Source organism: Macaca mulatta, chromosome 19, assembly GCF_049350105.2.
Source record: "Macaca mulatta isolate MMU2019108-1 chromosome 19, T2T-MMU8v2.0, whole genome shotgun sequence".
In the NCBI taxonomy this organism is placed as follows: Eukaryota; Metazoa; Chordata; class Mammalia; order Primates; family Cercopithecidae; genus Macaca; species Macaca mulatta.
Window position 1 is genome coordinate 7,701,457 of NC_133424.1, and position 24,536 is coordinate 7,725,992.

At 45.0% G+C, this 24,536-nt stretch overlaps 1 protein-coding gene across 12 annotated transcripts in view; it reads left to right on the forward strand.

Annotated features, from left to right (window-relative positions):
• VAV1 (vav guanine nucleotide exchange factor 1) overlaps positions 1-19,047 on the forward strand; it is an 84,728-nt gene extending 65,681 nt beyond the window's left edge. For 8 of the 12 annotated variants that reach the window (XR_013409655.1, XM_077979683.1, XM_077979686.1 and 5 more), the window contains 6 exons: positions 4,607-4,638; positions 9,778-9,894; positions 11,992-12,079; positions 13,951-14,065; positions 14,957-15,108; positions 18,741-19,047. Coding sequence is in view for 7 of the 12 variants with exons in the window: in XM_077979683.1 (XP_077835809.1) it covers positions 4,607-4,638; positions 9,778-9,894; positions 11,992-12,079; positions 13,951-14,065; positions 14,957-15,108; positions 18,741-18,794 (558 nt within the window). In the remaining 5 variants the exon portion in view is untranslated. Of the gene's footprint in view, positions 1-4,606; positions 4,639-9,734; positions 9,895-11,991; positions 12,080-13,950; positions 14,113-14,924; positions 15,109-18,740 lie in introns of all 12 variants that reach the window. The other 4 variants (XR_013409654.1, XR_013409652.1, XR_013409653.1 and 1 more) reach the window with 2 other exon arrangements.
• Positions 19,048-24,536: the final 5,489 nt, after the last annotated feature.

The window sequence follows — 24,536 nt, forward strand, 5'->3', positions numbered from 1 at the left end:
CCACTGTCCACTTCACAGCCTACAGAGGGAAATTCTCTCCAGTGTTGCTTTAACTTTAATTTTATATTATTTCAGACTTCTAGCAAAACTGTGAGAATAATGCAAAGAGCCCCCGTTAGCCTTTACCCAGTTGCATTGGTTCTGCTAATGTTTTGTTCCATTTGCTCTGTCATTTCCTCTCTCTACCCACACATAGTATTTATTTTTCCTGGAAGAGTTAAAAGTGAATTTGCAGATGACGTTCCCCTTTACCCCTAAATACTTCTTAAGAACAAGAACCTCCTTGTACATAACCAGAGCAAGATTTTAAAAGACACAAAATTCAACGTTGACATTATACTATTATTGAATTCATGGTCTGTATTTAAATGTTGCCAATTTCCCCAAAAATTTTATCAAAAATTTTTGTGTTCCTGTGGTTTCTCCACTGTCAAGTTACAATATGAGTTTCCAACTCCATCATTCTTTCCACATTTATTAGCTGGTGTTCTGCTGCAAGGAAGCGCTGTCCCTTCTGTCCCCATCTGTCTGTCTATCTGTCTATCTATCTATTTATCTATCTATCTATCTATCTATCTATCTATCTATCTATCTATCCATGTACCTACCTACCCATCAGTCCATCCATTCATCAATCAATTCTTCCATCCTTCCATCCATCCATCCATCCATCCATCCATCCATCATCTGTCTACTTATCAATACATTCATGATCTGTTCATCCACCTATCATTTATCTATGTATTATCTGTCTATGTATTATCTGTCTATTATCTATCTATTCACTGATCATCTCTCTACCTATTTTTCACCTACCTATCTAACCATCTATTATCTATTATCATTTCTCTCTCATCTATTCATTTATCATTTATCTATCAACTGTCTGTTTATCATCTATCATCTATCCATGTACCTATTACCTACCTATCCATCATCCATCTATTCTATCTATCTCTTAATTTTTTTGTTTTAGAGAGAGGGTCTCATTCTGTCACCCAGGCTGGAGTGCAATGGTGTGATTTTAACTCACTGCAGCCTTGACCTCCTGGGCTCGAGCAATCCTCCCACCTCACCCTCCTGAGTGGCTGGGACCCCAGATGCATGCCATTATGCTCAGCTTTATTTATTTATTTATTTATTTATTTATTTATTTATTTATGATGGAGTTGCACTCTTGTTGCCCAGGCTGGAGTGCAGTGGGGTGATCTCGGCTCATTGCAACCTCTGCCTTCTGGTTTCAAGCGATTCTCCTGCCTCAGCCTCCCAACTAGCTGGGATTACAGATGCCTGCTACCACGCCTGGCTAATTTTTGTATTTTTAGTAGAGATGGAGTTTCACCATGTTGGCCAGGCTGGTCTCGAACTCCTGACCTTGTGAACTGCCAGCCTCAGCCTCCCAAAGTGTTGGGATTACAGGCATGAGCCACCGCGCCCAGCCACAGCCATTTTTTTGTGTGTGATTCTTTTGCAGAGATGGGGTCTCACTATGTTGCACAGGCTGGTCTTGAACTCCTGGGCTCAAGCAGTCATCTCATAGAACATCCTTCCCTTTTTTCTTTTAAAAAATTGAGGTGAAATTTGCAAAACATAAAACTGACCATTACAATGTAGCTGAGATTACAGGCGTGCACGACCATGCCTGGCTAATTTTTTGTATTTTCAGTACAGACTGGGTTTCACCGTGTTAGCCAGGATGGTCTCGGTCTCCTGACCTCGTGATCCGCCCGCCTCGGCCTCCCAAAGTGCTGGGATTACAGGCGTGAGCCACCGTGCCCGGCTTTTTTTTTTTTTTTTTTTTTTTTTTTTGAGATAGGGTGTGGTTCTGTTACTCAGGCTGGAGTGCAGTGGTGGTGCAATTATAACTCACAGCAGCCTGGATCCCCTAAGCTTAAGTGATCCTCCCACTTCAGCCTCCTGAGTAGCTGGGACTACAGGCATGTGCCACCATGCCTGGCTAATTTTTGTACTTTTTTTTTTGAGACAGAGTTTCTCTCTTGTTGCCCAGGCTGGAATGGAATGGTGCAATCTCGGCTCACTGCAACCTCCGCCTCCTGGGTTCAAGCGATTCTCCCGCCTCAGCCTCCACAGTAGCTGGGATGACAGGCACCTGCCACCACACTCAGCTAATTTTTGTATTTTTAGTAGAGACAGGGTTTCACCATGTTGGCCAGGCTGGTCTCTAACTCCTGACCTCAGGGAATCTGCCCGCCTTGGCCTCCCAAAGTGCTGGGAGTACAAGCGTGATCCACCATGCCCGGCCTAATTTTTGTATTTTTTTTTTGTAGGGACGGGGTTTCATCTTGTTGCCTAGGCTGGTCTCCAACTTCTGGGCTCAAATTACCCACCCTCCTTGGCTTCCCAAGGTGCTGGGATTACAGGCGTGAGCCACCGTGCCCGGGCAGTTTTCTTAATTGTTAAGAATTTTGTTTATCCTTTTTCCCGTCAGTGAACAATCGGCTGCTTCAACTTTTGCGTTATTGTGAATAAAGCTGCTACGAACATGGGTGTGCAAATATCGTTTCAAATCCTTGCTTTCAGTTCCTTTGGGTATATACTCAGAAATGGGACTTTTCTATGGTAGTTCTAGTTTTTAATGTTTTGAGGAACCACCATTATTTTTATTTTTATTTATATTTATTTATTTATTTCGATAGGGAGTTTTGCTCTGTCCCCAGGCTGGAGTGCTGGAATGCAATGGAATGATCTCGGCTCACTCTGCCTCCCGGGTTCAAGCGATTCTTCTGCCTCAGCCTTTTGAGTAGCTGGGATTACAGGCGCCCGCCACCGCACCCAGCTAATTTTTGTATTTTTGTAGAGATGGGAATTTCACCATGTTGGCCAGGCTGGTCTTGAACTCCTGACATCAGGTGATCTACCCACCTCTGCCTCTCAAAGTGCTAGGAGTACAGGCATGAGCCACAGCACCCGGCCCATACTGCTTTTCTTTCTCTTTTCTTTTCTTTCTTTTTTTTTGGAGATAGAGTTTCGCTCTGTGGCCTGGACTGGAGTGCAGTGGCGCGATCTCGGCTCACTGCAACCTCTCCCTCCCGGGTTCAAGTGATTCTCCTTCCAAGTAGCTGGGATTCCAAGTAGCTGGGATTACAGGCGTGCACCACCATGCCTGGCTAATTTTTTGTATTTTTAGTAGAGACGGGGTTTTTGCCATGTTGGTCAGGCTGGTCTTGAACTGCTAACCTCATGATCCGCTTGCCTCAGCCTCCCAAAATGCTGGGACTACAGGCGTGAACCACCACCCCCAGCACATACTGTTTTTCATAGTGCACCATTTTACATTCCTACCAACAGTGCACAAGGGTTCTTTGTCCACATCTTTGCCCACATTTGCTACTTTCTGTTTTGTTTGTTGATTTGTTTTTGCCTTATAGTAGCTGTCCTAATGGCTTTAAGGTAGTGAAAGCGAGCACTTTCAGCCGGGCGTGCTGGTTCATGCCTCTAATCCCTGCACTTTGGGAGGACGAGGCGGGCGGATCACCTGAGGTCGGGAGTTCGAGACCAGCCTGACCAACATGGAAGAAACCCCATCTCTACGAAAAATACAAAATTAACCGGGTGTGGTGACACATGCCTGTGATCCCAGCTACTCGGGAGGCTGAGGCAGGAGAATCGTTTGAACCTGGTAGGCGGAGGTTGTGGTGAGCCGAGATCACGCCATTGCACTCCAGCCTGGGCAAGAAGAGCAAAACTCTATCTCTAAATAAATAAATGAATACATAAATAAGAAAGTGAGCACTTTCACCCATATTCAGATGAGGATTGGCAAACTTTTTCCGTAAAGAGCCGAGTAGTAGTGTAAACATGCTGACCCTCCAGGGTCCCATACAGTTTTGCAACTCTTTAGTTCCGCCCTTGTAGTGCAAAAGTAGCCGTAGATAATCTGTAAATGATGTGTGGCCGTGGCTATTTTCCTATAAAGGATAGTTCATGGGCACTGACAGATGAATTTCATATAATTTTCACAATCCCCAAAATATTATTTTGGCTAGTCATGGTGGCTCATGCTTGCAATCCTAGCCCTTTGGGAGGCCAAAGCAGGAGGATTGCTTGAGGCCAGGAGTTTGAGACCAGCCTGGGAAACAAAGGGAGACCCTCTCCCTCATCTCGAGAATATTAAAAAAATTAAAAATTAGTGGGTGTGGTGGCGCATGCCTGTAGTCCCAGCTACACTGGGAGGCTGAGGTGGGAGGATCGCTTGAACCTGGAAGGTCGAGGCTGCAGTGAGCTATGATTGTACCACTGCACTCCAACCTGGACAACATAGTGAGACTCTGTCCCTAAAAATATTTTTTAAAAAAATTCTTTTGATTTTTGCCAACTGTCTAAAAACGTAAAAACCATCCTTGACTTGAGGGTTATGATAAACTGCTGGGAAGAGAACCCCTGCCTTATATGACACTGGGACAGTCTCTCCCCCGAGATTCTGGGACTTTATCCCCAAAGAGTACCACAGTGCCTGGCACATAATAGGCACTCACTAAACGCAAGTGGAGTGAATGAATGAAGGAATGAATGAATGAAGTGCCCTGCCCTCTGCTGTCATGCTGGGGTCTTTACACTAAGTCGGGGTCTCTCTCTGTGTTCTTAGGGCCCTCCTCAGGACCTGTCTGTTCATCTCTGGTGAGTAGAAATATTTCTTATTTTGTTTCAATGAGAGGTTTCTGGGTTGGGGTTCCAGGCTGGGTATGGGAGGAACCTCCGACCCAATTAGTTGTGCATTCTGTGTTCCCTGAGCAGCGACTTCTGAATCTAGCTCTGGGCTGGGGGCTGCTGGGGATGGGAAGGACAAAGGAGGGCCCCTGACCTTGGGAGATGATGGTCTTGTTGGAAGGAAAATAGTTATGATGATGATGATGACGATGGTGATGATGATGACGATGACGATGATGATGATGATGGTGGTGATGGTAGCGATGATGATGATGATGGTGATGGTGATGATGACAATGACGACGATGATGATAATGATGGTGGTGGTGATGGCAACGATGATGATGATGATAATGATGGTGATGATGATGATAATGATGGTGGTGGTGATGGTAACGATGATGATGATGACAATGATGATGATAATGATGGTGGTGGTGATGGTAACGATGATGATGATGACGATGATGATAATGATGATGGTGGTGATGGTCATGACAGTCCCAATTGTTTTTGTAGGATTTTTTGTCTTGCTTGTTTGTTTGTTTTGCACCTCTAGCATGTCAAGCATATAGGGGTGGAGGTTTACAGTGTGGCTTTTGGGACCTGCTGACCTGGATTCAAATTCTGACCCCAACCTTACCTAGCTGTGTGACCTTGGGCTGGTAAATTAACCTCTCTCTGTTTCAGCATTCCTCTCTGGAAAATAGCTTAATGACAGTATCTACTTCATAGTGTTGTTAGGAGGTGTAAATGAGTCTGTCAAGTGCTTAGTCCTGATCCTGACACATAATGAAGACTTTATACAGCATTAGTTGTTATTATTACTACATTTAATCTGTTCTAAGATGCATGTTTTTTTTTTTCCCTTCACATTGGAACATCTCTGTCATTGAAATGGCTCTTGTGATCCACAGTATCCATCTTCGGCTGAATTTTATAGGCAGGAAATGTTCTTTCATGATGGCACATAAAAGAATGGTGCATTGAACAATTGCTGGCACCTCAGCTCTTTAATGAGCTTCTTTAATTTTCACAAAAGCTCTTTGGAAAATAGATTTGATTCTCACTCCCTGTCCCCTACTTTCTTCTTTTCTTCTTCTTTCTTTTTTTTTTTTCAAAGGAGGCTGAGGAGGGGAAGTGACTTACTTAACGTCACATGGTGAGGATGTGATGGAGATGGGATTTGAACCCAAAGCCTCAGTGCCTCGGTTTACCATCTCTTGCTAGTAATAAAACACAGCATGATTATGCTCCCATCTTCTTGTCGCCCAGGCTGGAGTGCAGTGGTGTGATCTTGGCTCACTGCAACCTCCACCTCCCAGGTTCAAGCGATTCTCCTGCCTCAGCCTCCTGAGTAGCTGGGATTTCAGGCACCTGCCACCACACCCAGCTAATGTTTTATATTTTTAGTAAAGACAGGGTTTCACCATGTTGGCCAGGCTGGTCTTGAACTCCTGACCTCGTGTAATCCACTTGCCTCGGCCTCCCAAAGTTCTGGGATTACAGGTGTGAGCCGCCACGACTGCCTGACGCTCCCATCTTCTAAGTGCCTACCACATAGTAGCAGATGCACTATTGCCATTTATAAAAAATGTGCATCTATGGCATCTCCCTCTTTTCAGAAGAGGAAATTGAGGCCCAGAGAGGCAAAACCAGTTGCCAAGGTCTTAGAATGCACAAGGGGCAGGGTCAGGATTTGAACCATGGTCTCTTACATTAGCACTCCTTCCACCCTTCCATGCCAAGATGCGGTCAGTGGGGTGGGGACCAGGGTGAGACCAGGGAGGTTCTCTTGTGGGTGCAAGATTTAAGGGGACGCTGAAAATCTCAGTGATTAAGGTCCATCATGTTTTAATGCAACATTAAAAAAATCAAAAGGCAAAAAAAATTCGAGATGAACAAATATCAAAATTGTAACTAAAGACAGGGTCCAATAGAGCCGGGACTAAGAGGAGGTGGGTGAGGTGAGTCGGGCAGTCAGATTCTGTCTTTATTCAAAAATTTGACGTTTGTTCATCATGATTTCTTTGCATTCATTAAAAAAAAATGTTAAACACCAACTTGAACCAGATTTGCATTCATTTTTTAAAATTGAGGTGAAATTCAGCTGGACGTGGTGGCTTATGCCTGTAATCCCAGCCCTTTTGGAGGCTGAGGCAGGTGGATCACTTGAGATCAGGAGTTCAAGACCAGCCTGGGCAACATGGTGAAACCCTGTCTCTACTAAAAATACAAAAATTAGCTGGGCATGGTGGCGCACACCTGTAATCCCAGCTACTCGGGAGGCTGAGGCAGGGGAATCGCTTGAACCTGGGAGGTGGAGCTTGCAGTGAGCTGAGATTGCGCCATTGCACTCCAACCTGGGCGACAGAGTGAGACTCTGTCTCAAAAAAAATAAATTAATTAATTAAATTTTTAAAAATGAGGTAAAATTCATACAACATAAAATTAACCTTGTAATGATTACTGGCATTTCTATTTCTATTCATATTTACATTTATATTACATATTAACATTTACATGATGTTAGATATTATACGCAATTACATATGGTTTATAATTAATACTTACTCTTTACATTGTGTATTTATGCTTATAACCTATTATATATTATGCCACATATCATAATATATATTTTTATTATGCTATTTTTATCACAAATTAATGCTTTTTATTTATATTGCACATTTATGTTTATATTATATTATACAGTATACAGTATATTATAATATAGATTTATATATTACCTATTTACATTTATATTTTATTAGATTTATATACAATTACATATAATACATAACTATTATTCTTTATATTGTATATTTACATTTATATCTTATATCACATATTATACCATATATCATAACATATTTATATTACAGATTTACCTTTATATTATGCTATATATCTAGATAATTAACATTTGTTATTTATATTGCACATTTATGTTTATATATCATATGCATTATATAGTACACTATACTGTAGCTTTATATATTACATATTTACATTTACATTATGTTAGGTGACATAAAGTTATATATTATGCATAATTAATATGTATTATTTATATAATGTTACATTTATGTCATATTGTAATGATATATTTTAATATACATTTACATTAACATGACATATTTACACTTATATAAAATTATATACTATGTATAATTATGTATTATGCATAATTAATATTCCTTATTGTATGTTACATTTCTATCATGTTGCACATTATACACTATAATATACATTACATTAACATGAGATATTTATGCTTATATGAAGTTATGTATTATGGGCTGGGCGTGGTGGCTCACGCCTGTAATCCCAGCACTTTGGGAGGCTGAGGCGGGTGGATCACTTGAGGTCAAGAGTTCAAGACCAACTTGGCCTGCATGGTGAAACCCCGCCTCTACTAAAAGTACAAAAAATTAGCTGGGTGTGGTGGTGTGCACCTGTAATCCCAGCTACTCGGGAGGCTGAGGCAGGAGAATCGCTTGAACCCAGGAGGCAGAGATTGCAGTGAGCCAAGATAGTGCCACTGCACTCCAGCCTGCGTGACAGAGCGAGGCTCTGTCTCAAAAAAAAATTATATATTATGTATAATTATGTATTACATATAATTAATATGTATTATTTATGTTGTCCATTTACATTTATAGTATATGTTATACCATATATTTACATTTACATAGACTATATATGGTGTGTTCTATGTAATATAAATATTACATGTATATTTATATTATATTCATATTATATATTATAGAGTTATGGATAAGTATCTATAATTATTATATATAGCTATCTACAATATAGATAGTTATATATTATTATATAATGATTATGTTATATATTATATATAACTATTTATATTGAATATTTACATTCACTTTATAAATATATTCATGTTACATTTACATTCAGTGGCTTTTTTTTTTTTTTTTTTTGGAGACAAGAGTTTCTCTCTGTTGCCTGGGCTGGAGTGCAGTGGTGTGATCTCAGCTCACTGCAACCTCTGCCTTCCGAGTTCAAGCGATTCTCCTGCCTCAGCCTCCTGAATAGCTGGGATTACAGGTGCCCGCCATCAAGCCCAGCTAATTTTTGTTTAGTAGAGACGGGGTTTCATCATGTTGCCCAGGCTGGTCTCGAACTCCTGAACTTGTGATTCGCCCACCTCGGCCTCCCAAAGTGCTGGGATTACAGGCGTGAGCCACCGCGCCCGGCCAGTGGCATTTAGTATATTTGCAATACTGCGCCGCCATCACCGCCATTTAGCTCCAAAACATTCTCATCACCCCCAAGAGAAACCCCATCCCGGGCAGTTGCTCCTGCCTCCCGCAGTCCCCGGGAACCAAGAGTCTCCTTCCCGTCTTGGCGGATTGGCCTGTCCTGGACATTTCCTACAAGTGGAATCCCACATTGTGTGGCCGTTCGTTCCTGCCTTCCCTCACTGAGTGCGAGGTTTTGAAGGCTCATCTCTATTGTAGCCCATGTCAGTGCTGCTTCCCTTTTGATGGCTGATTTTTTATTCACTGTGGTTTCTAAGAATCACATTAGAATACTGTGTGTTTTACTTATTGTCATTAGAATACTGTGTATTAGAATATTACACAGTAATATTCCAATATTAGAAGACTGTGTGTATTCGAATACTGTGTGTTTTACTTATTGTCATTTACCTTGACGACTGGGTTTTTTGGCTCTCACTTACATTTTGCACCTGAGGCTCGTGATTCATTCTCCTTCCCCTACTTCTGTCCGGGTGACCACGGAGATGGGCACACAGTGAGCCTTCAGGAAATGCCCGGCGAAGCCATCGCCAAGTTCCAGAGACCCAGCCAGGCCCAAAAGGCTGAGCCATCCCCCTGAGTCCATGTGTCAGACCTTGGTGGTGACCTACAGAAGTGGAAGCCCGCTCCCCATGTCTGGGCTCCGGCCCCTGCCTCCACGGGGCCTACCTTGGTGCTAAAGGGTTGTTAGATCCAGGCCGTCACCAGCTTAAAAAAATCAAAGGGATTCAGGGGAAAAGGCAGCCTCCATATGGCAATAGAGGGACCCAGGCACGGGGGCCGTGCCACCTCTGTCCTTGGTGTCTCTTTGCAGGTACGCAGGCCCCATGGAACGGGCAGGGGCAGAAAACATCCTGGCCAACCGCTCGGACGGGACTTTCTTGGTGCGGCAGAGGGTGAAGGATGCAGCAGAATTTGCCATCAGCATTAAGTAACTCCTCTCTCCCTCACCCATACCCTTTTGGGGCCTGGGCCCTGCGGGCCTGGGAAAAAGGATATCCAGGTTTTACTTTATAGAAGTGTACAGTAATAACGTCCACCTTTTACTGAACCCCTGCTGGGTCCCGAGTGCCTTTCACCTTTCTTATTTCTTTTAATTGACAACCACAAGAAAGATATGATTCCTATAGAGGCTCAAAAAGGCTTTTAAAAATTAATTAATTAATTTGAGTCAGAATCTCCCTCTGTCGCCCTGACTTTTCTTTTTTCCCTTTTCTTTCTTTCTTTTCTTTTCTTTTTTCTTTTTTCTTTTTTTTTTTGAGACAGAGTCCCTCTGTCACCCAGGCTGGAGTGCAGTGGCGTGATCTCGGCTCACTGCAACCTCCGCCTCCCGGGTTCAAGCGATTCTCCTGCCTCAGACTCCCGAGTAGCTGGGATTACAGGTGCCCGCCACCTCGCCCGGCTAATTTTTGTAGTTTTAGTAGAGATGGGATTTCTCCATGTTGGCCAGCCTGGTCTCAAACTCCTGACTTCAAGTGATCCACCTGCCTTGGCCTCCCAATGTGCTGGGATTACAGGCATGAGCCATCGTGCCTGGCCTGAAGGCTTTTATTTTTAACCAATTTTCATATATATATATATATATATTTTTTTTCTTTTCTTTTTAATTTCCAGGAATTTCTAATTTTTAAAAATTTATTTTATTATTATTATTATTTTTTATTTTTTTGTGACAGAGTCTCTCTCTATTGCCCAGGCTGGAGTGCAGTGGTGTGATCTCAGCTCACTGCAACCTCTACCTCCCAGGTTCAAGCGATTCTTCTGCCTCAGCCTCTTGAGTAGCTGGGATTACAGGTGCATGTCACCATGCCCGGCTAATTTTTTTGTATTTTTAGTAGAGACAGTGGGGTGGTGGGGTGGGGCAGTTTCACCATGTTGGCCAGGCTGGTCTCAAACTCCTGACCTCAGATGATCCACCCGCTTCGGATTCCCAAAGTGCTGGGATTACAGGCGTGAGCCACCGTGCCTGGCCAATATTGTGCCCATCTTTATGTCCATGTATACCCAATGTTTAATCCCTGCTTATAAGTGAGAACATGGGTTATTTGGTTTTCTGTTTCTGTGTTAATTGGCTTAGGATAATAACACCCAGTGCATCCACGCCGCTGCAGTACACATGATCTTATTCTTTTTTATGGCTGTATAGTATTCCGTAGTGTATATGTACCACATTTTCTTATCCAGTCCACTGTTGATGGGCACCTGGGTTGACTCCAGGTCTTTGCTATCGTGAGTGGTGCTGTGACGAACATACGAGGGCGTGTGTCTTTTTGGCAACACAATTACTTTTTCCTTTGGGTAGATACCCAGTCCTGGGGTTGCTGAGTCAAATGGTAGTTCTATTTTTAGTTCTTTGAGAAACCTCCGAACTGCTTTCCACAGTGGCTGAACCAATTGACATTCCAACCCACAGTGCAGAAGAATTCCCTTGTCTCACATGTTGCTGAGTTTGTAATTTCGTTTTTATTTTTGGCTCCTGTGAATTTCCCTTACTTTTTTTTTTTTTTTTTGTAGAGCTCAGCATTTTTTTTCTCAACATTTCTAGGGTTTTTTTTAATGGGAAGAGGTTTTTGTTGTTGTTGTTTTTTGTGTGTTGTTTGTTTTTGATCTAGTTTGCCAGATGAGCAGGAGTGGAGGTCTCCACCAAGGCCCCTTTTAGTCTATGTCCACCGTATTGACAGAAATGGGTTTCTCCTCCCTCTTCCTTTATATCCTGTGGTCGTCTATATTGGTGGAAGAGGAGGTTTCTTCCTGTCTATTCTAGAACATTGCTTTCTTTACAAGGCCCTACTGACTTCTCAACAAACCTGTGAGTCAGGGAAGATGATTCCTCTTCTACGAGAGGAAGACATGAAGGCTTAGAGTAGCAAAGGCCCCAAGGAATGGGTTCTGTTGGGACAGCTTCAGGGTTTGGGTTCCAGCAGTTACTCTTCCCTGAAAGGGTCAAGGTTGCTTCTTCCGTGACTGGGGCTTGGTGGGGAACGGGCCTGGTCCCCGGACTCAGGGCCCGGTGACCATCTGGTTCCAGATATAACGTCGAGGTCAAGCACATTAAAATCATGACAGCAGAGGGACTGTACCGGATCACAGAGAAGAAGGCTTTCCGGGGGCTTACGGTAAGGGCCAACGTCCGCTCAACCCCAGCTTTCCAGAACCTAGGAGGACCCTCCCTGCACCTGCGCCTTGGGACCCCCTTTTCCTACATTCAGGGTGACCCCCCTTCAGTGGCACCACAGTGAAAGTGACCTTAAACTTATGTTCTTAATGATGAACAATGGGAGTAATAATGACTAACAGCAGTTGAGTATTGACAGAGCATTTAAGTGTAAGATATATTAATTTTTAAATTTTATTTATACATATATACATATGTTATGTATATATGTATGTGTGTATATATGTATATATACATATATGTATGTGTGTATTTAAATTTTGCTTACATATATACTACATATGTATACATACATATGTAGTATATATGTATATATGTGTGTCTCTTTATTTATATAGATAGATTGAGAGAGAGAGAGAGAGTCTTGCTCTGTTGCCCAGGCTGGAGTGCAGTGGTGCAATCATAGTACACTGACTGCAGCCTCAAATTCCTGGGCTAAATAATCCTCTCGCCTCAGCCTCCTGAGTAGCTGGGACTATAGGCATGCACCATCATGCCTGGCTCATTAAAAAAAATTTTTTTTTGTAGAGATGGGGACTTGCTTTGTTGCTCAGGCTGGCCTTGAACTCCTGGGCTCAAATAATCCTTCTGTCTTGGCCTCCCAAAGTGTTGGGATTACAGGTGTGAGTTACTGCATTCAGCCCTCAAATATGTTATAGATAGGAACCTAATTAATCCCCTCAACCGTTTTTCTGAGTCCCCATTTCACAGATGGGCAAAACTGAGGTTTACTCCTCATCTAGCTTCACTGAATGGCAGACCCATAGCTTGTCTTTGCCTAATCTGCTGCATAATTGTTTTGGCAATAATTCAAATGCCTTTTGAATGTTCTTACTTCTGTTTGGTGCCTTGTAATTTTCAGCCATATTTTAGACATTTTTAGGCCTAGTGGTCTAAGGCATATGGTTTTTACCCGTGGTCTGTGAGCCCTTGAGAAGCTGAGTCCTCTGAAAGAAAGTCCAGAATTGTGCATGCATCTATATTTTTTGTCTTAGATTTCACTCGATTCTCAAATGGATCCTTGACTCCCCCAAAGGTTAATTTATTCAACAAATCTCTTTTTTCCTCCATACTTTTTATTCTGAAACACGTTCCCCCAATTTTTAACTCCTGAAAAATTTCAGACAAGTTGTTGGAATAGGGTAATCAGTATCTATGAACCTTTCATATAGGTTTACTTTAAAAAAAAAATACAAGAGACAGAATCTTGCTCTGTGGCCCAGGCTAGAGTGCAGTGTTGTGATCATAGCTCACTGTAGCTTCAAACGCCTGGGCTCAGGCGATCCTCCTTCCTCAGCCTCCTGAATAGCTGGGACTACAGGCATGCGCTGTCATGCCTGGCTAATTTTTTAATATTTTGTAGAGATGGGATCTTGCTATGTTGCCCAGGCTGGCCTTGAACTCTTGGCTTCAAGTGATCCTCCCACATTGGCTTCCCAAGGTGCTGAGATTACAGGCATGAGCCACTGCATCTGGCCCAATGATGATTGTTAATTGTAAATTAAGGCACATGGCACCCATTGAAGGTTTCAAATTTGGCGAGCTAATTATCTGGCAAATTTATCACGAAGTGAATTAGTCCACTATTAGAAGAACTTGTTTTAGGCAATGTGGTGCCTTCCCCATAAATGGTCCTGGCTGCTCAGGAAGGTGATGAACTCCCCATCATGGGGGGCATTCAAGGGGTCACTTGCCAAAGAGGCCAGAGGCAGGGCCTGCTTTGTATGAGGAGTTGCATATGGCTCTTCCTAGCTCTGCCCCCTTATGGGCTGGCCTGCTGGGATAGCATCTGCCATGTTGTCCGCCTTCTAGGAGCTGGTGGAGTTTTACCAGCAGAACTCCCTAAAGGATTGCTTCAAGTCTCTGGACACCACCTTGCAGTTCCCCTTCAAGGAGCCTGAGAAGAGGACCATCAGCAAGCCAGCAGGTAGGAGGACTCAGACTGGGCGCTTACAGCCCCAGCCCCTTCCCATTGTGGAGGGAAAGTTTGGGGATGTCACTGACACCCCTTCCAATGGGTTTGCAGAGGTCGTATCTGTGCAGTAGCAGGAACCCCTTTCCACTCCTGTCTATCCCTTCATATATATATACGCATACACACACACACACACACACACACACACACATATATATATATATATATATTTTTTTTTTGAGACAGAGTCTCACATCTCACTCTGTTGCCTAGGCTGGAGTGCAGTGGTGCAATCTTAGCTCACTGCAACCTTTGCCTCCCACCTCCCAGGTTCAAGGGATTCTCATGTCTCAGCCTCAAAATAAAAAAATAAAAATAAAAATTCAAAAACAGTTTTATTTTCCGGCTGGGCGCGGTGACTCACACCTGTAACTCCAGCACTTCGGGAGGCCAAGGCGGGTGGCTCACTTGAGGCGAGGAGTTCAAGACCAGCCTGGCCAACATGGTGAAGCCCCATGTCTACTAAAAACATAAAAACCAGCCGGGCATGGTGGCACAGGCCTGTAATCCCAGCTATTCAGGAGGCTGAGGCAGGAGAACCCGGGAGGCATAGGTTGCAGTGAGCTGAGATCGTGCCATCGCACTCCATTCTGGGTGACAGAGCAAGACTCTATCTCAAAAAAAAAAAAAAAAAAAAAAAAGGTCTTATTTTCTAAATTTGAATGGGAGGATGATGCTGGGAGTACAGTTGTATCCCCTTACAGCAGAGGGCATCTAATACTCTGCAACGAAGAGCACTGATAACTCCTTTATCTGGAGTTACCATCTCAAGAGCTTGTGCCCCCCGACAGGGAGTGCGTATCTGCCCCAGACCCTTTTCTCAGTTCTGTTCTCTCTCCACAGTGGGAAGCACAAAGTATTTTGGCACAGCCAAAGCCCGCTATGACTTCTGCGCCCGGGACCGATCAGAGCTGTCGCTCAAGGAGGGTGACATCATCAAGATCCTTAACAAGAAGGGACAGCAAGGCTGGTGGCGAGGGGAGATCTATGGCCGGGTGAGGCAGGCAGGGCTGGGTGACAGGGGGAAGGCATGGGGGTTGACCTGGTGGTGGAGGGGACAGGAATTGGGGACTGGAGAAGGTGAGGTGTGGCTCCCGTGGAGGTCTCTCTTGGTTGGAGGGAAGGAAGGGACGCAGGGATGCCATTTATGCATTTATGCAACCTACCTGCATATATTGAGCACCTGCTGTGTACAGACATGGTGCTGGGTGCCAAGGAGATAGAAACAAGCACGGTACAAGGACTGCCCTCATGAAACTTATAATCGAATGTGGAGGACAGACTTACAACCAAGCAGTCATGACGCTGAGTGGTCAAGATTAACAAGGGTGCTGGTCACGGTGGCTTATGCCTGTAATCCCAGTGCTTTGGGAGGCTGAGGTGGGAGGATCTCTTGAGGCCACAAATTCGAGACCAGCCTGGCTAAAATAGTGAGATCCCACCTCTCCATAAATAAAAGTAAAAACATTAGTTGGGTGTGGTAGTGTATGCTTGTAGTCCCAGGTACTCGGCAGGCTGAGGTGGGAGGATTGCTTGAGTCCAGGAGTTGGAGGCTGCAGTGGGCTATGATTGTGCCACTGCACTCCAGCCTGGGCAACAGAACAAGACCCTGTGTTTAAAAAAAAAAAAAAGAAAGAGGCTGGGCGCGGTGGCTCACGCCTGTAATCCCAGCACTTTTGGAGGCCGAGGTGGGTGGATCACAAGGTCAGGAGATAAAGACCATCCTGGTTAACATGGTGAAACCCCGTCTCTACTAAAAATACAAAAAACATTAGCTGGGCGTGGTGGCGGGTGCCTGTAATCCCAGCTACTTGGGAGGCTGAGGCAGGAGAAAGGCGTGAACCCAGGAGGCAGAGCTTGCAGTGAACCAAGATCATGCCACTGCACTCCAGTCTGGGTGACAGAGCGAGACTGTATCTCAAAAAAAAAAAAAAAAAAAAAAGAAAAAAGAAAGAATAAAAGAGATTGTGGTGGAAAATCGCAGGGCAGCGTGGGAGCACTGAGGGAGCCCCTGATCCACCCTAGGAGCAGATCAGGATGACTTCTGAAAGGCCAAACTGATTAACAAAGGATAAATAAAGTCATCCAAGTGAAAAGGTTGTAGATGTGTTGGGGGAAAGTGTTCCAGACAGAAGGACCAGCGTGTGCAAAGGCCCTGGGGTGAGAGGGTGATTGGCATGTTTGGAAAACCTCGAGGCAGGAGGCAGGGATCCGTGTCTGTCTTGCTCACTGCAACATCACACCAGTGCTTGGGACAGTGAGTGCCTGGCACACAGTAGGTGCCGAATCAGTACTGAATGTACAAAGAGGTAGAGCTGGGACTAAACCACTGTGCTCAATTGCCTGCTTGAATTCCGACTCTAAGGAGTGGAATAGACCTTGGGGCTCTTCAAGTCCACTTGTTTCTGCCAAGTTCTTATTTTTGTTCCTTGAAGGCAGAGCACCTTCTTTATTTCATCCACTGATGACTTCTCAGTCTCTAGAATTCCGCCTTGATTACGATGATTTCTTAGAAATATTTGTGTGATGATGACAAGGACAGTGGTTAAAGCTTACATTCTCCTGGGGAAAACATACAAGAAAAAATTATCTGGATAATTGCATAGATGAGGAGTTTTGTTAAAACATTGGAGGGACAGTTTAATGAGCAGTGGAGGACAATTAGGGTTTGAGAGAGGCTTTTGGAGCATTGAGGAAGGATTGGGATGTAAAGGATTCATTCATCCGTCCATCCATCTACCCATCCATCCATCCATCCACAAATCATCCATTCATCTGTGCATCCATCCATCTCAACCTATGCATCTATCCATTCATCCACCCACCCTTCCTTTCACCTATCTATTCATCCATCCACCTACCCACTCATTAAAACATTAATCTATCCATTAATCCACCATCCATCCAACATCTATTCATCCATTTCTGTCTGTGCATCCATCCATCTATCTATGCATGCAGCCATTTGTTAATCTATCTCTATATTTATCCATCCATCTACCTACCCATCAGGCCATTAATTCATCCATCCATCCATCCAACCACTATCCACCAAAGCATGTATCCATCCACCCATTCATCTATCCATCCATCCATCCATCCATCCATCCATCCATCCATTACCTATCCATTATCTATCTATCGATCTATTATCTATCTATCTATCTATCTATCTATCTATCTATCTATCTATCTATCCACCTACCCATCAATCCAATAATCCATCCATTCATCTATCCATCCATCCAACAAATATTCATTAAGTATCTACTGTGTGCCAGGAACTGTTCTAGGCTCTTGGGATTCAGTGACAATTAATACAGACAAAAATCCCTGCTGGCCAGGCGTGGTGGCTCATGCTTGTAATCCGAGCACTTTGGGAGGTCAAGATGGGTTGATCACTTGAGGAGAGGAGTTTGAGACTCGCCTGGCCAACATGGTGAAACCCTGTCTTAACTAAAGATACATAAAAATTAGCTGGGTGTGGTGGTGTGCACCTGTAATCCCAGCTACTCGTTAAGCTGAGGCAGGAGAATTCCTTGAACCCAGGAGGCAGAGGTTGTGGTGAGCCGAGATCGTGCCACTGCACTCCAGCCTGGGCAACAGAGTGAGATTCTGTTTAAAAAAAAAAATAAATAAATAAAATAAATTTTCCCTTGTAAAGCTCACATTGTAGTTGCAGGGAGGGGAACAGACATAAAGCTTGTAAATAAGCAAATTATACATAATGAATCAGATGGTGATAGGTGATATAGAGAAAGATAAAGCAAAAAACGGGGTCCAGGCGCGGTGGCTCAAGCCTGTAATCCTAGCACTTTGGGAGGCTGAGATGGGCAGATCACCAGAGGTCAGAAGTTTGAAACCAGCCTGGCCAACGTGGTGAAACCCCGTCTCTACTAAAAATACAAAACAATTAGCCGAGTGTAGTGGCAGGCGCCTGTAATCCCAGCTAATCGGGAGGCTGAGGCAGGAGAATCACTGGCACCCAGGAGGTGGAGGTTGCAGTGAGCTGAGATTGCGTCATTGCACTCCAGCCTGGGGGACAGAGTGAGACTCCGTCTCAAAAAAAAAAAAAAAAGAAAGAAAGAAAAGAAAAAGGAAAGGGGCTAAGGAGTGAGTGTTGGGGCGGGTGGAGCTTGCAATTCTGAATAGAGTGGCTAGGAATGCCTTGCTGATAAAGTGACATTTAGGGAGGGACTTTTAGGAAGTAATGGGGGTGTGTGTGTGTGTGTGTGTGTCTGTGTGTGTGTGTGTGTATATGTGTGTGTATGTGTCTGTGTGTGTGTCTGTGTGTGTGTATCTGTGTGTGTCTGTGTGTGTGTCTATATGTGTATGTCTGTGTGTGTGTCTATGTGTGTGTGTGTCTGTGTGTGTGTGTGTCTATATGTGTGTGTGTGTCTGTGTGTGTGTCTGTGTCTGTGTGTGTGTGTGTCTATGTGTGTGTGTGTCTGTGTGTGTGTGTCTGTGTATGTGTGTGGTCAGCCTTGGGTATGTTGGGTGATGTGTTTTCTGGGGTAGAAGGAATAGCAGGTGCAAAGGCCCTGAGGTGGGAGGGAGCCTGCCTGGTGTGTGGAGGGGCGGTAGGAGGATGTGCGGAGGCTGCTCTGATGAACTCATCTGTTTCCAGGTTGGCTGGTTCCCTGCCAACTACGTGGAGGAAGATTATTCTGAATACTGCTGAGCCCTGGTGCATTGGCAGAGAGACGAGAGACTCCAGGCTCTGAGCCCGGCGTGGGCAGGCAGCAGGGCCAGGGGCTGTGACAGCTCCCGGCGGGTGGAGACTTTGGGATGGACTGGAGGAGGCCAGCGTCCGGCTGGCGGTGCTCCCGGGATGTGCCCTGTCACGGTTAATTTATAACACCCCGATTTCCTCTTGGGTCCCCTCAAGCAGATGGGCTCAAGGGGGTTACATTTAATAAAAGGATGAAGATGGATGGAAGGCCTGGCGTCGTTCAGAAGGACCTGCCAGGAGAGAGATGGGGAAAGAGTGTGCCACACCGACAAAGCCCCTCACCAATCCACAGACAAAGCCCCTCACCAATCCACAGACAAAGCCCCTCACCAATCCACAGACAAAGCCCCTCACCAATCCACAGACAAAGCCCCCTCACCAATCACAGACAAAGGCCCCTCACCAACCACAGACAAAGCCCCTCACCAATCACAGACAAAGCCCCTCACCAATCCATAGACAAAGCCCCTCACCAATCCATAGACAAAGCCCCTCACCAATCACAGACAAAGCCCCTCACCAATCACAGACAAAGGCCCCTCACCAACCACAGACAAAGCCCCCTCACCAATCACAGACAAAGCCCCTCACCAATCACAGACAAAGGCCCCTCACCAATCACAGACAAAGGCCCCTCACCAACCACAGACAAAGCCCCCTCACCAATCACAGACAAAGGCCCCTCACCAATCACAGACAAAGCCCCTCACCAATCACAGACAAAGGCCCCTCACCAATCACAGACAAAGGCCCCTCACCAACCACAGACAAAGCCCCTCACCAATCACAGACAAAGGCCCCTCACCAATCACAGACAAAGCCCCCTCACCAATCACAGACAAAGCCCCTCACCAATCACAAAGCCCCTCACCAATCACAGACAAAGCCCCTCACCAATCACAAAGCCCCTCACCAATTTCTGTCTCCCAACTTGATTGCTGTTCTCTGTCATTTATTAATACAATACAACTTGAATCTGGGATATGAAATTCCTTCTTTTGGGCTCGGCGTGGTGCTTCATGCCTGTAATCCCAGCACTTTGGGAGGCTGTGGTGGGCGGATCACCTGAGGTCAGGGAGCTCAAGACCAGCCTGGCCAACGTGGCAAAACCCTGTCTCTAATAAAAATACAAAAACTACCTGGTGCCTATAATCCCAACTACTCAGGAGGCTGAGGCAGGAGAATCGCTTGAACCTGGGAGGAGGAGGTTGCAGTGAGCCGAGATTGCACCACTGCACTCCAGCCTGGTCAACAGAGACTCCATCTCATAAATAAATAAATAAATAAATAAATAAACAAACAAATAGATAAATAAAGCGGGAATTTGCCGGGCGCAGTAGCTCATGCTTGTAATCCCAGCACTTTGGGAGGTTGAAGCGGGCGGATCACCTGAGATCAGGAGTTCAGGAGCAGCCTGGCCAATATAGTGAAACCCCGTCTCTACTAAAAATACAAAAACTAACCGGGCGTGGTGGCAGGTGCCTGTAATCCCAGCTACTCGGGAGGCTGAGGCAGGAGAATCACTTGAACCCAGGAGGCAGAGGTTGCTGTGAGCTGAGATCATGCCACTGCACTCCAGCCTGGGTGACAGAGCAAGACTCTGTCTCAAAAAAAATAAAAAAATAAAAAATAAAAATAAATAAATAAAGGAAAATAAATAAAAGCGATAATTTCTTTTTTTTATACTCAAAGATTTTTATACTAAGGAAAGAATTTTATACTCAAAAGATTCAAGATCACAAAAATGTACTGCTCATTCGTTTTTCTTTCTTTTAAAATTATTTTATTTTATTTTTTTCAGGGACAGAGTCTCACTCTGTTGCCCAGGTCAGAGCGCAGTGGCATGATCATAGCTCACTGCAGCCTCCACCTCCTGGTGTCAAGCGATCCTCCCACGTCAGCCTCCCAAGTAGCTGGGACTAAAAGCAAGCACCACCACACCCGGCTAATATTTTATTTTCTTTTTTGTAGGGAGGGGGTGTTGCTATGTCAGCCAGGCTGGTCTTGATCTCATGGGCTCAAGCAGGTCCTCTCACACTGGTCTCCCAAAGTGCTGGGATTACAGGTGTGAGCCACTGCACCTGGCCTCATTTGTTTTTCTTTTTGAGACAGAGTCTTGCTCTGTTGCCTAGGCTGGAGTGCAGTGGTGCGATCTCGGCTTACTGCAACCTCTGCCTCCCGGGTTCAAGTGATTTTCCTGCCTTAGTCTCCCGAGTAGCTGGGATTATAGGCATGTGCCACCATGCCCGGCTAATTTTTTGTGTTTTTAGTAGAGACGGGGTTTCGCCATGTTGGCCAGCCTGGTCTGGAACTCCTGACCTCAGGTGATCCACCTGCCTTGGCCTCCCAAAGTGCTGGGATTACAGAGGTCAGCCACCGTGCCCGGCCATTTTTTATTTAATCGTCTTTACTAATTATTAAAGTTGCAGTAAAATATACATCACATGAAATTATCTTAACCATTTTTTTTTTTTTTTTTGGTGACGGAGTCTCGCTCTGTCACCTAGGCTGGAGTGCAGTGGTGCCGTCTCAGCTCACTGCAAGTTCCACCTCCTGGATTCATGCCATTCTCCTGCCTCAGTCTCCCAAGTAGCTGGGATTACAGGTACCCGCCACCACGCTTGGCTAATTTTTTGTATTTTTAGTAGAGACGGAGTTTCACAATGTTAGCCAGGATGGTCTTGATCTCCTGACCTCGTGATCCACCCACCTTGGCCTCCCAAAGTGCTGGGATTATAGACATGAGCCACAGTGCCCGTTTTGTTTGTTTGTTTGTTTATGTTTTGTTTTTTTTTGTTTGTTTCTGAGATGGTGTCTTGCTCTGTTGCCCAGGCTAGAGTGCAGTGGCGTGATCACAGCTCACTGAAACCTCCGCCTTCCAGGTTGAAGCGATTCTCCTATTTCAGCCTCCCTAGTAGCTGGGATTACAGGCACCCGCCACCGCACCCGGCTAATTTTTGTATTTTTAGTAGAGACGAGGTTTCACCATCTTGGCCAGGCTGGTTTCAAACTCCTGACCTTGTGATCCACCCTCCTCAACCTCCCAAAGTGTTGGGATGACAGGCGTGAGCCACTGCACCTGGCCAATCTTAACCATTTTTAAGTGTTCAATAGTGTTAAGTACATTCACACTGTTGTGCAACCATCACCACCATCCGTCTCCAGAACTTTTTCATCTTGCAAAACTGAAACTCTATACTCATTAATCAACTCCCCATTCCTCTCTGCCCCTATCTCCTAGCACCTACTATGACCAGATTTTTGTCTGGAGTCCTTTAGAGCTTAGCTTTTTTTTTTTTTTTTTTTTTTTTTTGAGACGGAGTCTCGCTCTGTCGCCAGGCTGGGATGCAGTGGTGGTGATCTGGGCTCACTGTAACCTCTGACTCCCAGGTTCAAGCGATTCTCCTGCCTCAGTCTCTCAAGAAGCTGGGAATACAGGCGCCAGCCACCATGCCCAGCTAATTTTTGTAGTTTTAGTAGAAATGGGGTTTCCCCATGTTGGCCAGGATGGTCTCGATCTCCTGACCTCATGATCCGCCCGCCTCGGCCTCCCAAAGTGCTGGGATTACAGGCGTGAGCCACCGCACCTGGCCCTTAGACTTTTTTTTAATGCTTATAAATTAAGATTCAGGATCTCCAAGGAAGATTTTGAAGTTTGAAAGCCAGGAAGGCTGAGGCCGGAGAATTGCTTCAGGCCAGGAACTCGAGATCAACCTGCACAATATAGTGAGACCTTCCTCTCTACAAAGAAAAAAAAAAGAAAAAAATTAGCTCTGCATGGTGGCACACAACTGTAGTCCCAGCTACTCAGGAGGCTGAGGTGGGAGGACTGCTTGAGCCCAGGAGGTGGAGGTTGTGGTGAACTATGATTGCACCACTGCACTCGAGCCTAGGCAACAGAATGAGACCTCATCTCTAAAAACCAACCAGGCCAGGCGCGGTGGCTCACACCTGTAATCCTAGCACTTTGGGAGGCCGAGGCGGGCAGATCACTTGAGGTCAGGAGTTTGAGACCGGCCTGGCCAACATGGTGAAATCTCGTCTCTGCTAAAAATACAAAAATTAGCCAGGCATGGTGGCAGGTGCCTGTAATCCCAGCTACTTGGGAGGTTGAGACATGAGAATCACTTGAACCTGGGAGGCAGAGATTGCAGTGAGCTGAGATTGTGCCACTGCACCCCAGCCTTGATGACAGAGTGAGACTCACTAATAATAGTAATAATAAATTAAAAATGAGGGGAAAGCTTTTTAGGGAGAGGTGCAAATGATGGTGATCCTGGGAGGTTCTGGGAACTTCAAGGGGCTCATTTTGCTTGGAGAGGGAGGAAAGTAGGGGTGGGGTGGTGAAAAGTTGTTGGGAGACGGGGCACGGTGACTCAGGCCTATAATCCTAGCACTGTGGGAGGCTGAGGCAGGTGGATCACTTGAGGTCAGGAGCTCGAAACCAGCCTGGCCAACACGGTGAAACACCATCTGTACTTAAAAAAAAAAAAAAAAAAATATATATATATATATATATATATATATATATATATATATATATACACACACACACACGCACATACACATATATATATATAATTAGCCGGGCTTGGTGGCGTGCACCTGTAATCCCAGCTACTCAGGAGGCTGTGGCAGGAGAATCACTTGAACCCAGGAGGGGGAGGTTGTAGTGAGCTGAGATTGCATCACTGCACTCCAGCCTGGATGACAGAGCAAGACCCCATCTCAAAAAAAAAAAAAAAAAAAAAGGAAAACGAAAAAGAAAAAGAAAAGAAAGGGTTGTTGGGAGTCGGATGAAGCCCAGGTGAGGCCTGATGCAAGATTTCCCTTCTTATGTGTCCCTGGGGGACCACGAAGAAAGAGGGAACACATGCACACACATACACAAACATTTGTGCACACACACAGACACTATTATTAGTTTGCTGTACCCACAAGCGTGGCACACGCATACACACACGTGTGTGCACACACACATGCACCTGTGTGCACACACTGTATTAGCTTGCTAGACCCACGTGCATGGCACACATGTGCACACACGCAGGCGCTGTATTGGCTGTCTAGGGCTGCCATACCAAACCACCACCACCAAAGTGTCTGAAACAACAGAAATGGATTCTCTCCCAGTTCTGGAGGCCAGAAGTCTAAGATCAAGGTGTAGGCAGGGCCACACTCGCCCTAATGGCTCCAGGGAGGATCTCTTCTTGCCTGTTCCAGCTTCCGGTGGTGGCGGGCAATCTCCAGTGTTCCTTGCCTTGCAGACACATCGCCCCGATCTCTGCCTCTGTCTTCATATGGACAGCTCCTCTGTGTCCAAATCTCCTTCTCCTGTCTTATAAAGACATTGTCATTATATTTAGGATCTACCCTAAATCCAGCATGATTTCAGCTCAAGATCCTTAACTAACTCCATCTGTAAAGACTCTGTTTCCAAATAAGGTCACATTCTGAGGTCCTGGGGATTAGGATTTCAATATGTGAATTTGAGGAGGGGGTGCAGCAATTCAACCCCTAAGACAGACAGACAAACACACATACACACTGTACACAAAGGTCCTCATAGAAATACCTACATGTGCAACTGGCCAAAACAGATACATAGATGTTTATAAAGAAGACAGCCCCGGAGATAACACACAAACAAGCACACACTGCAGAGATTCACAGACAAAGATTCCCTCCCCA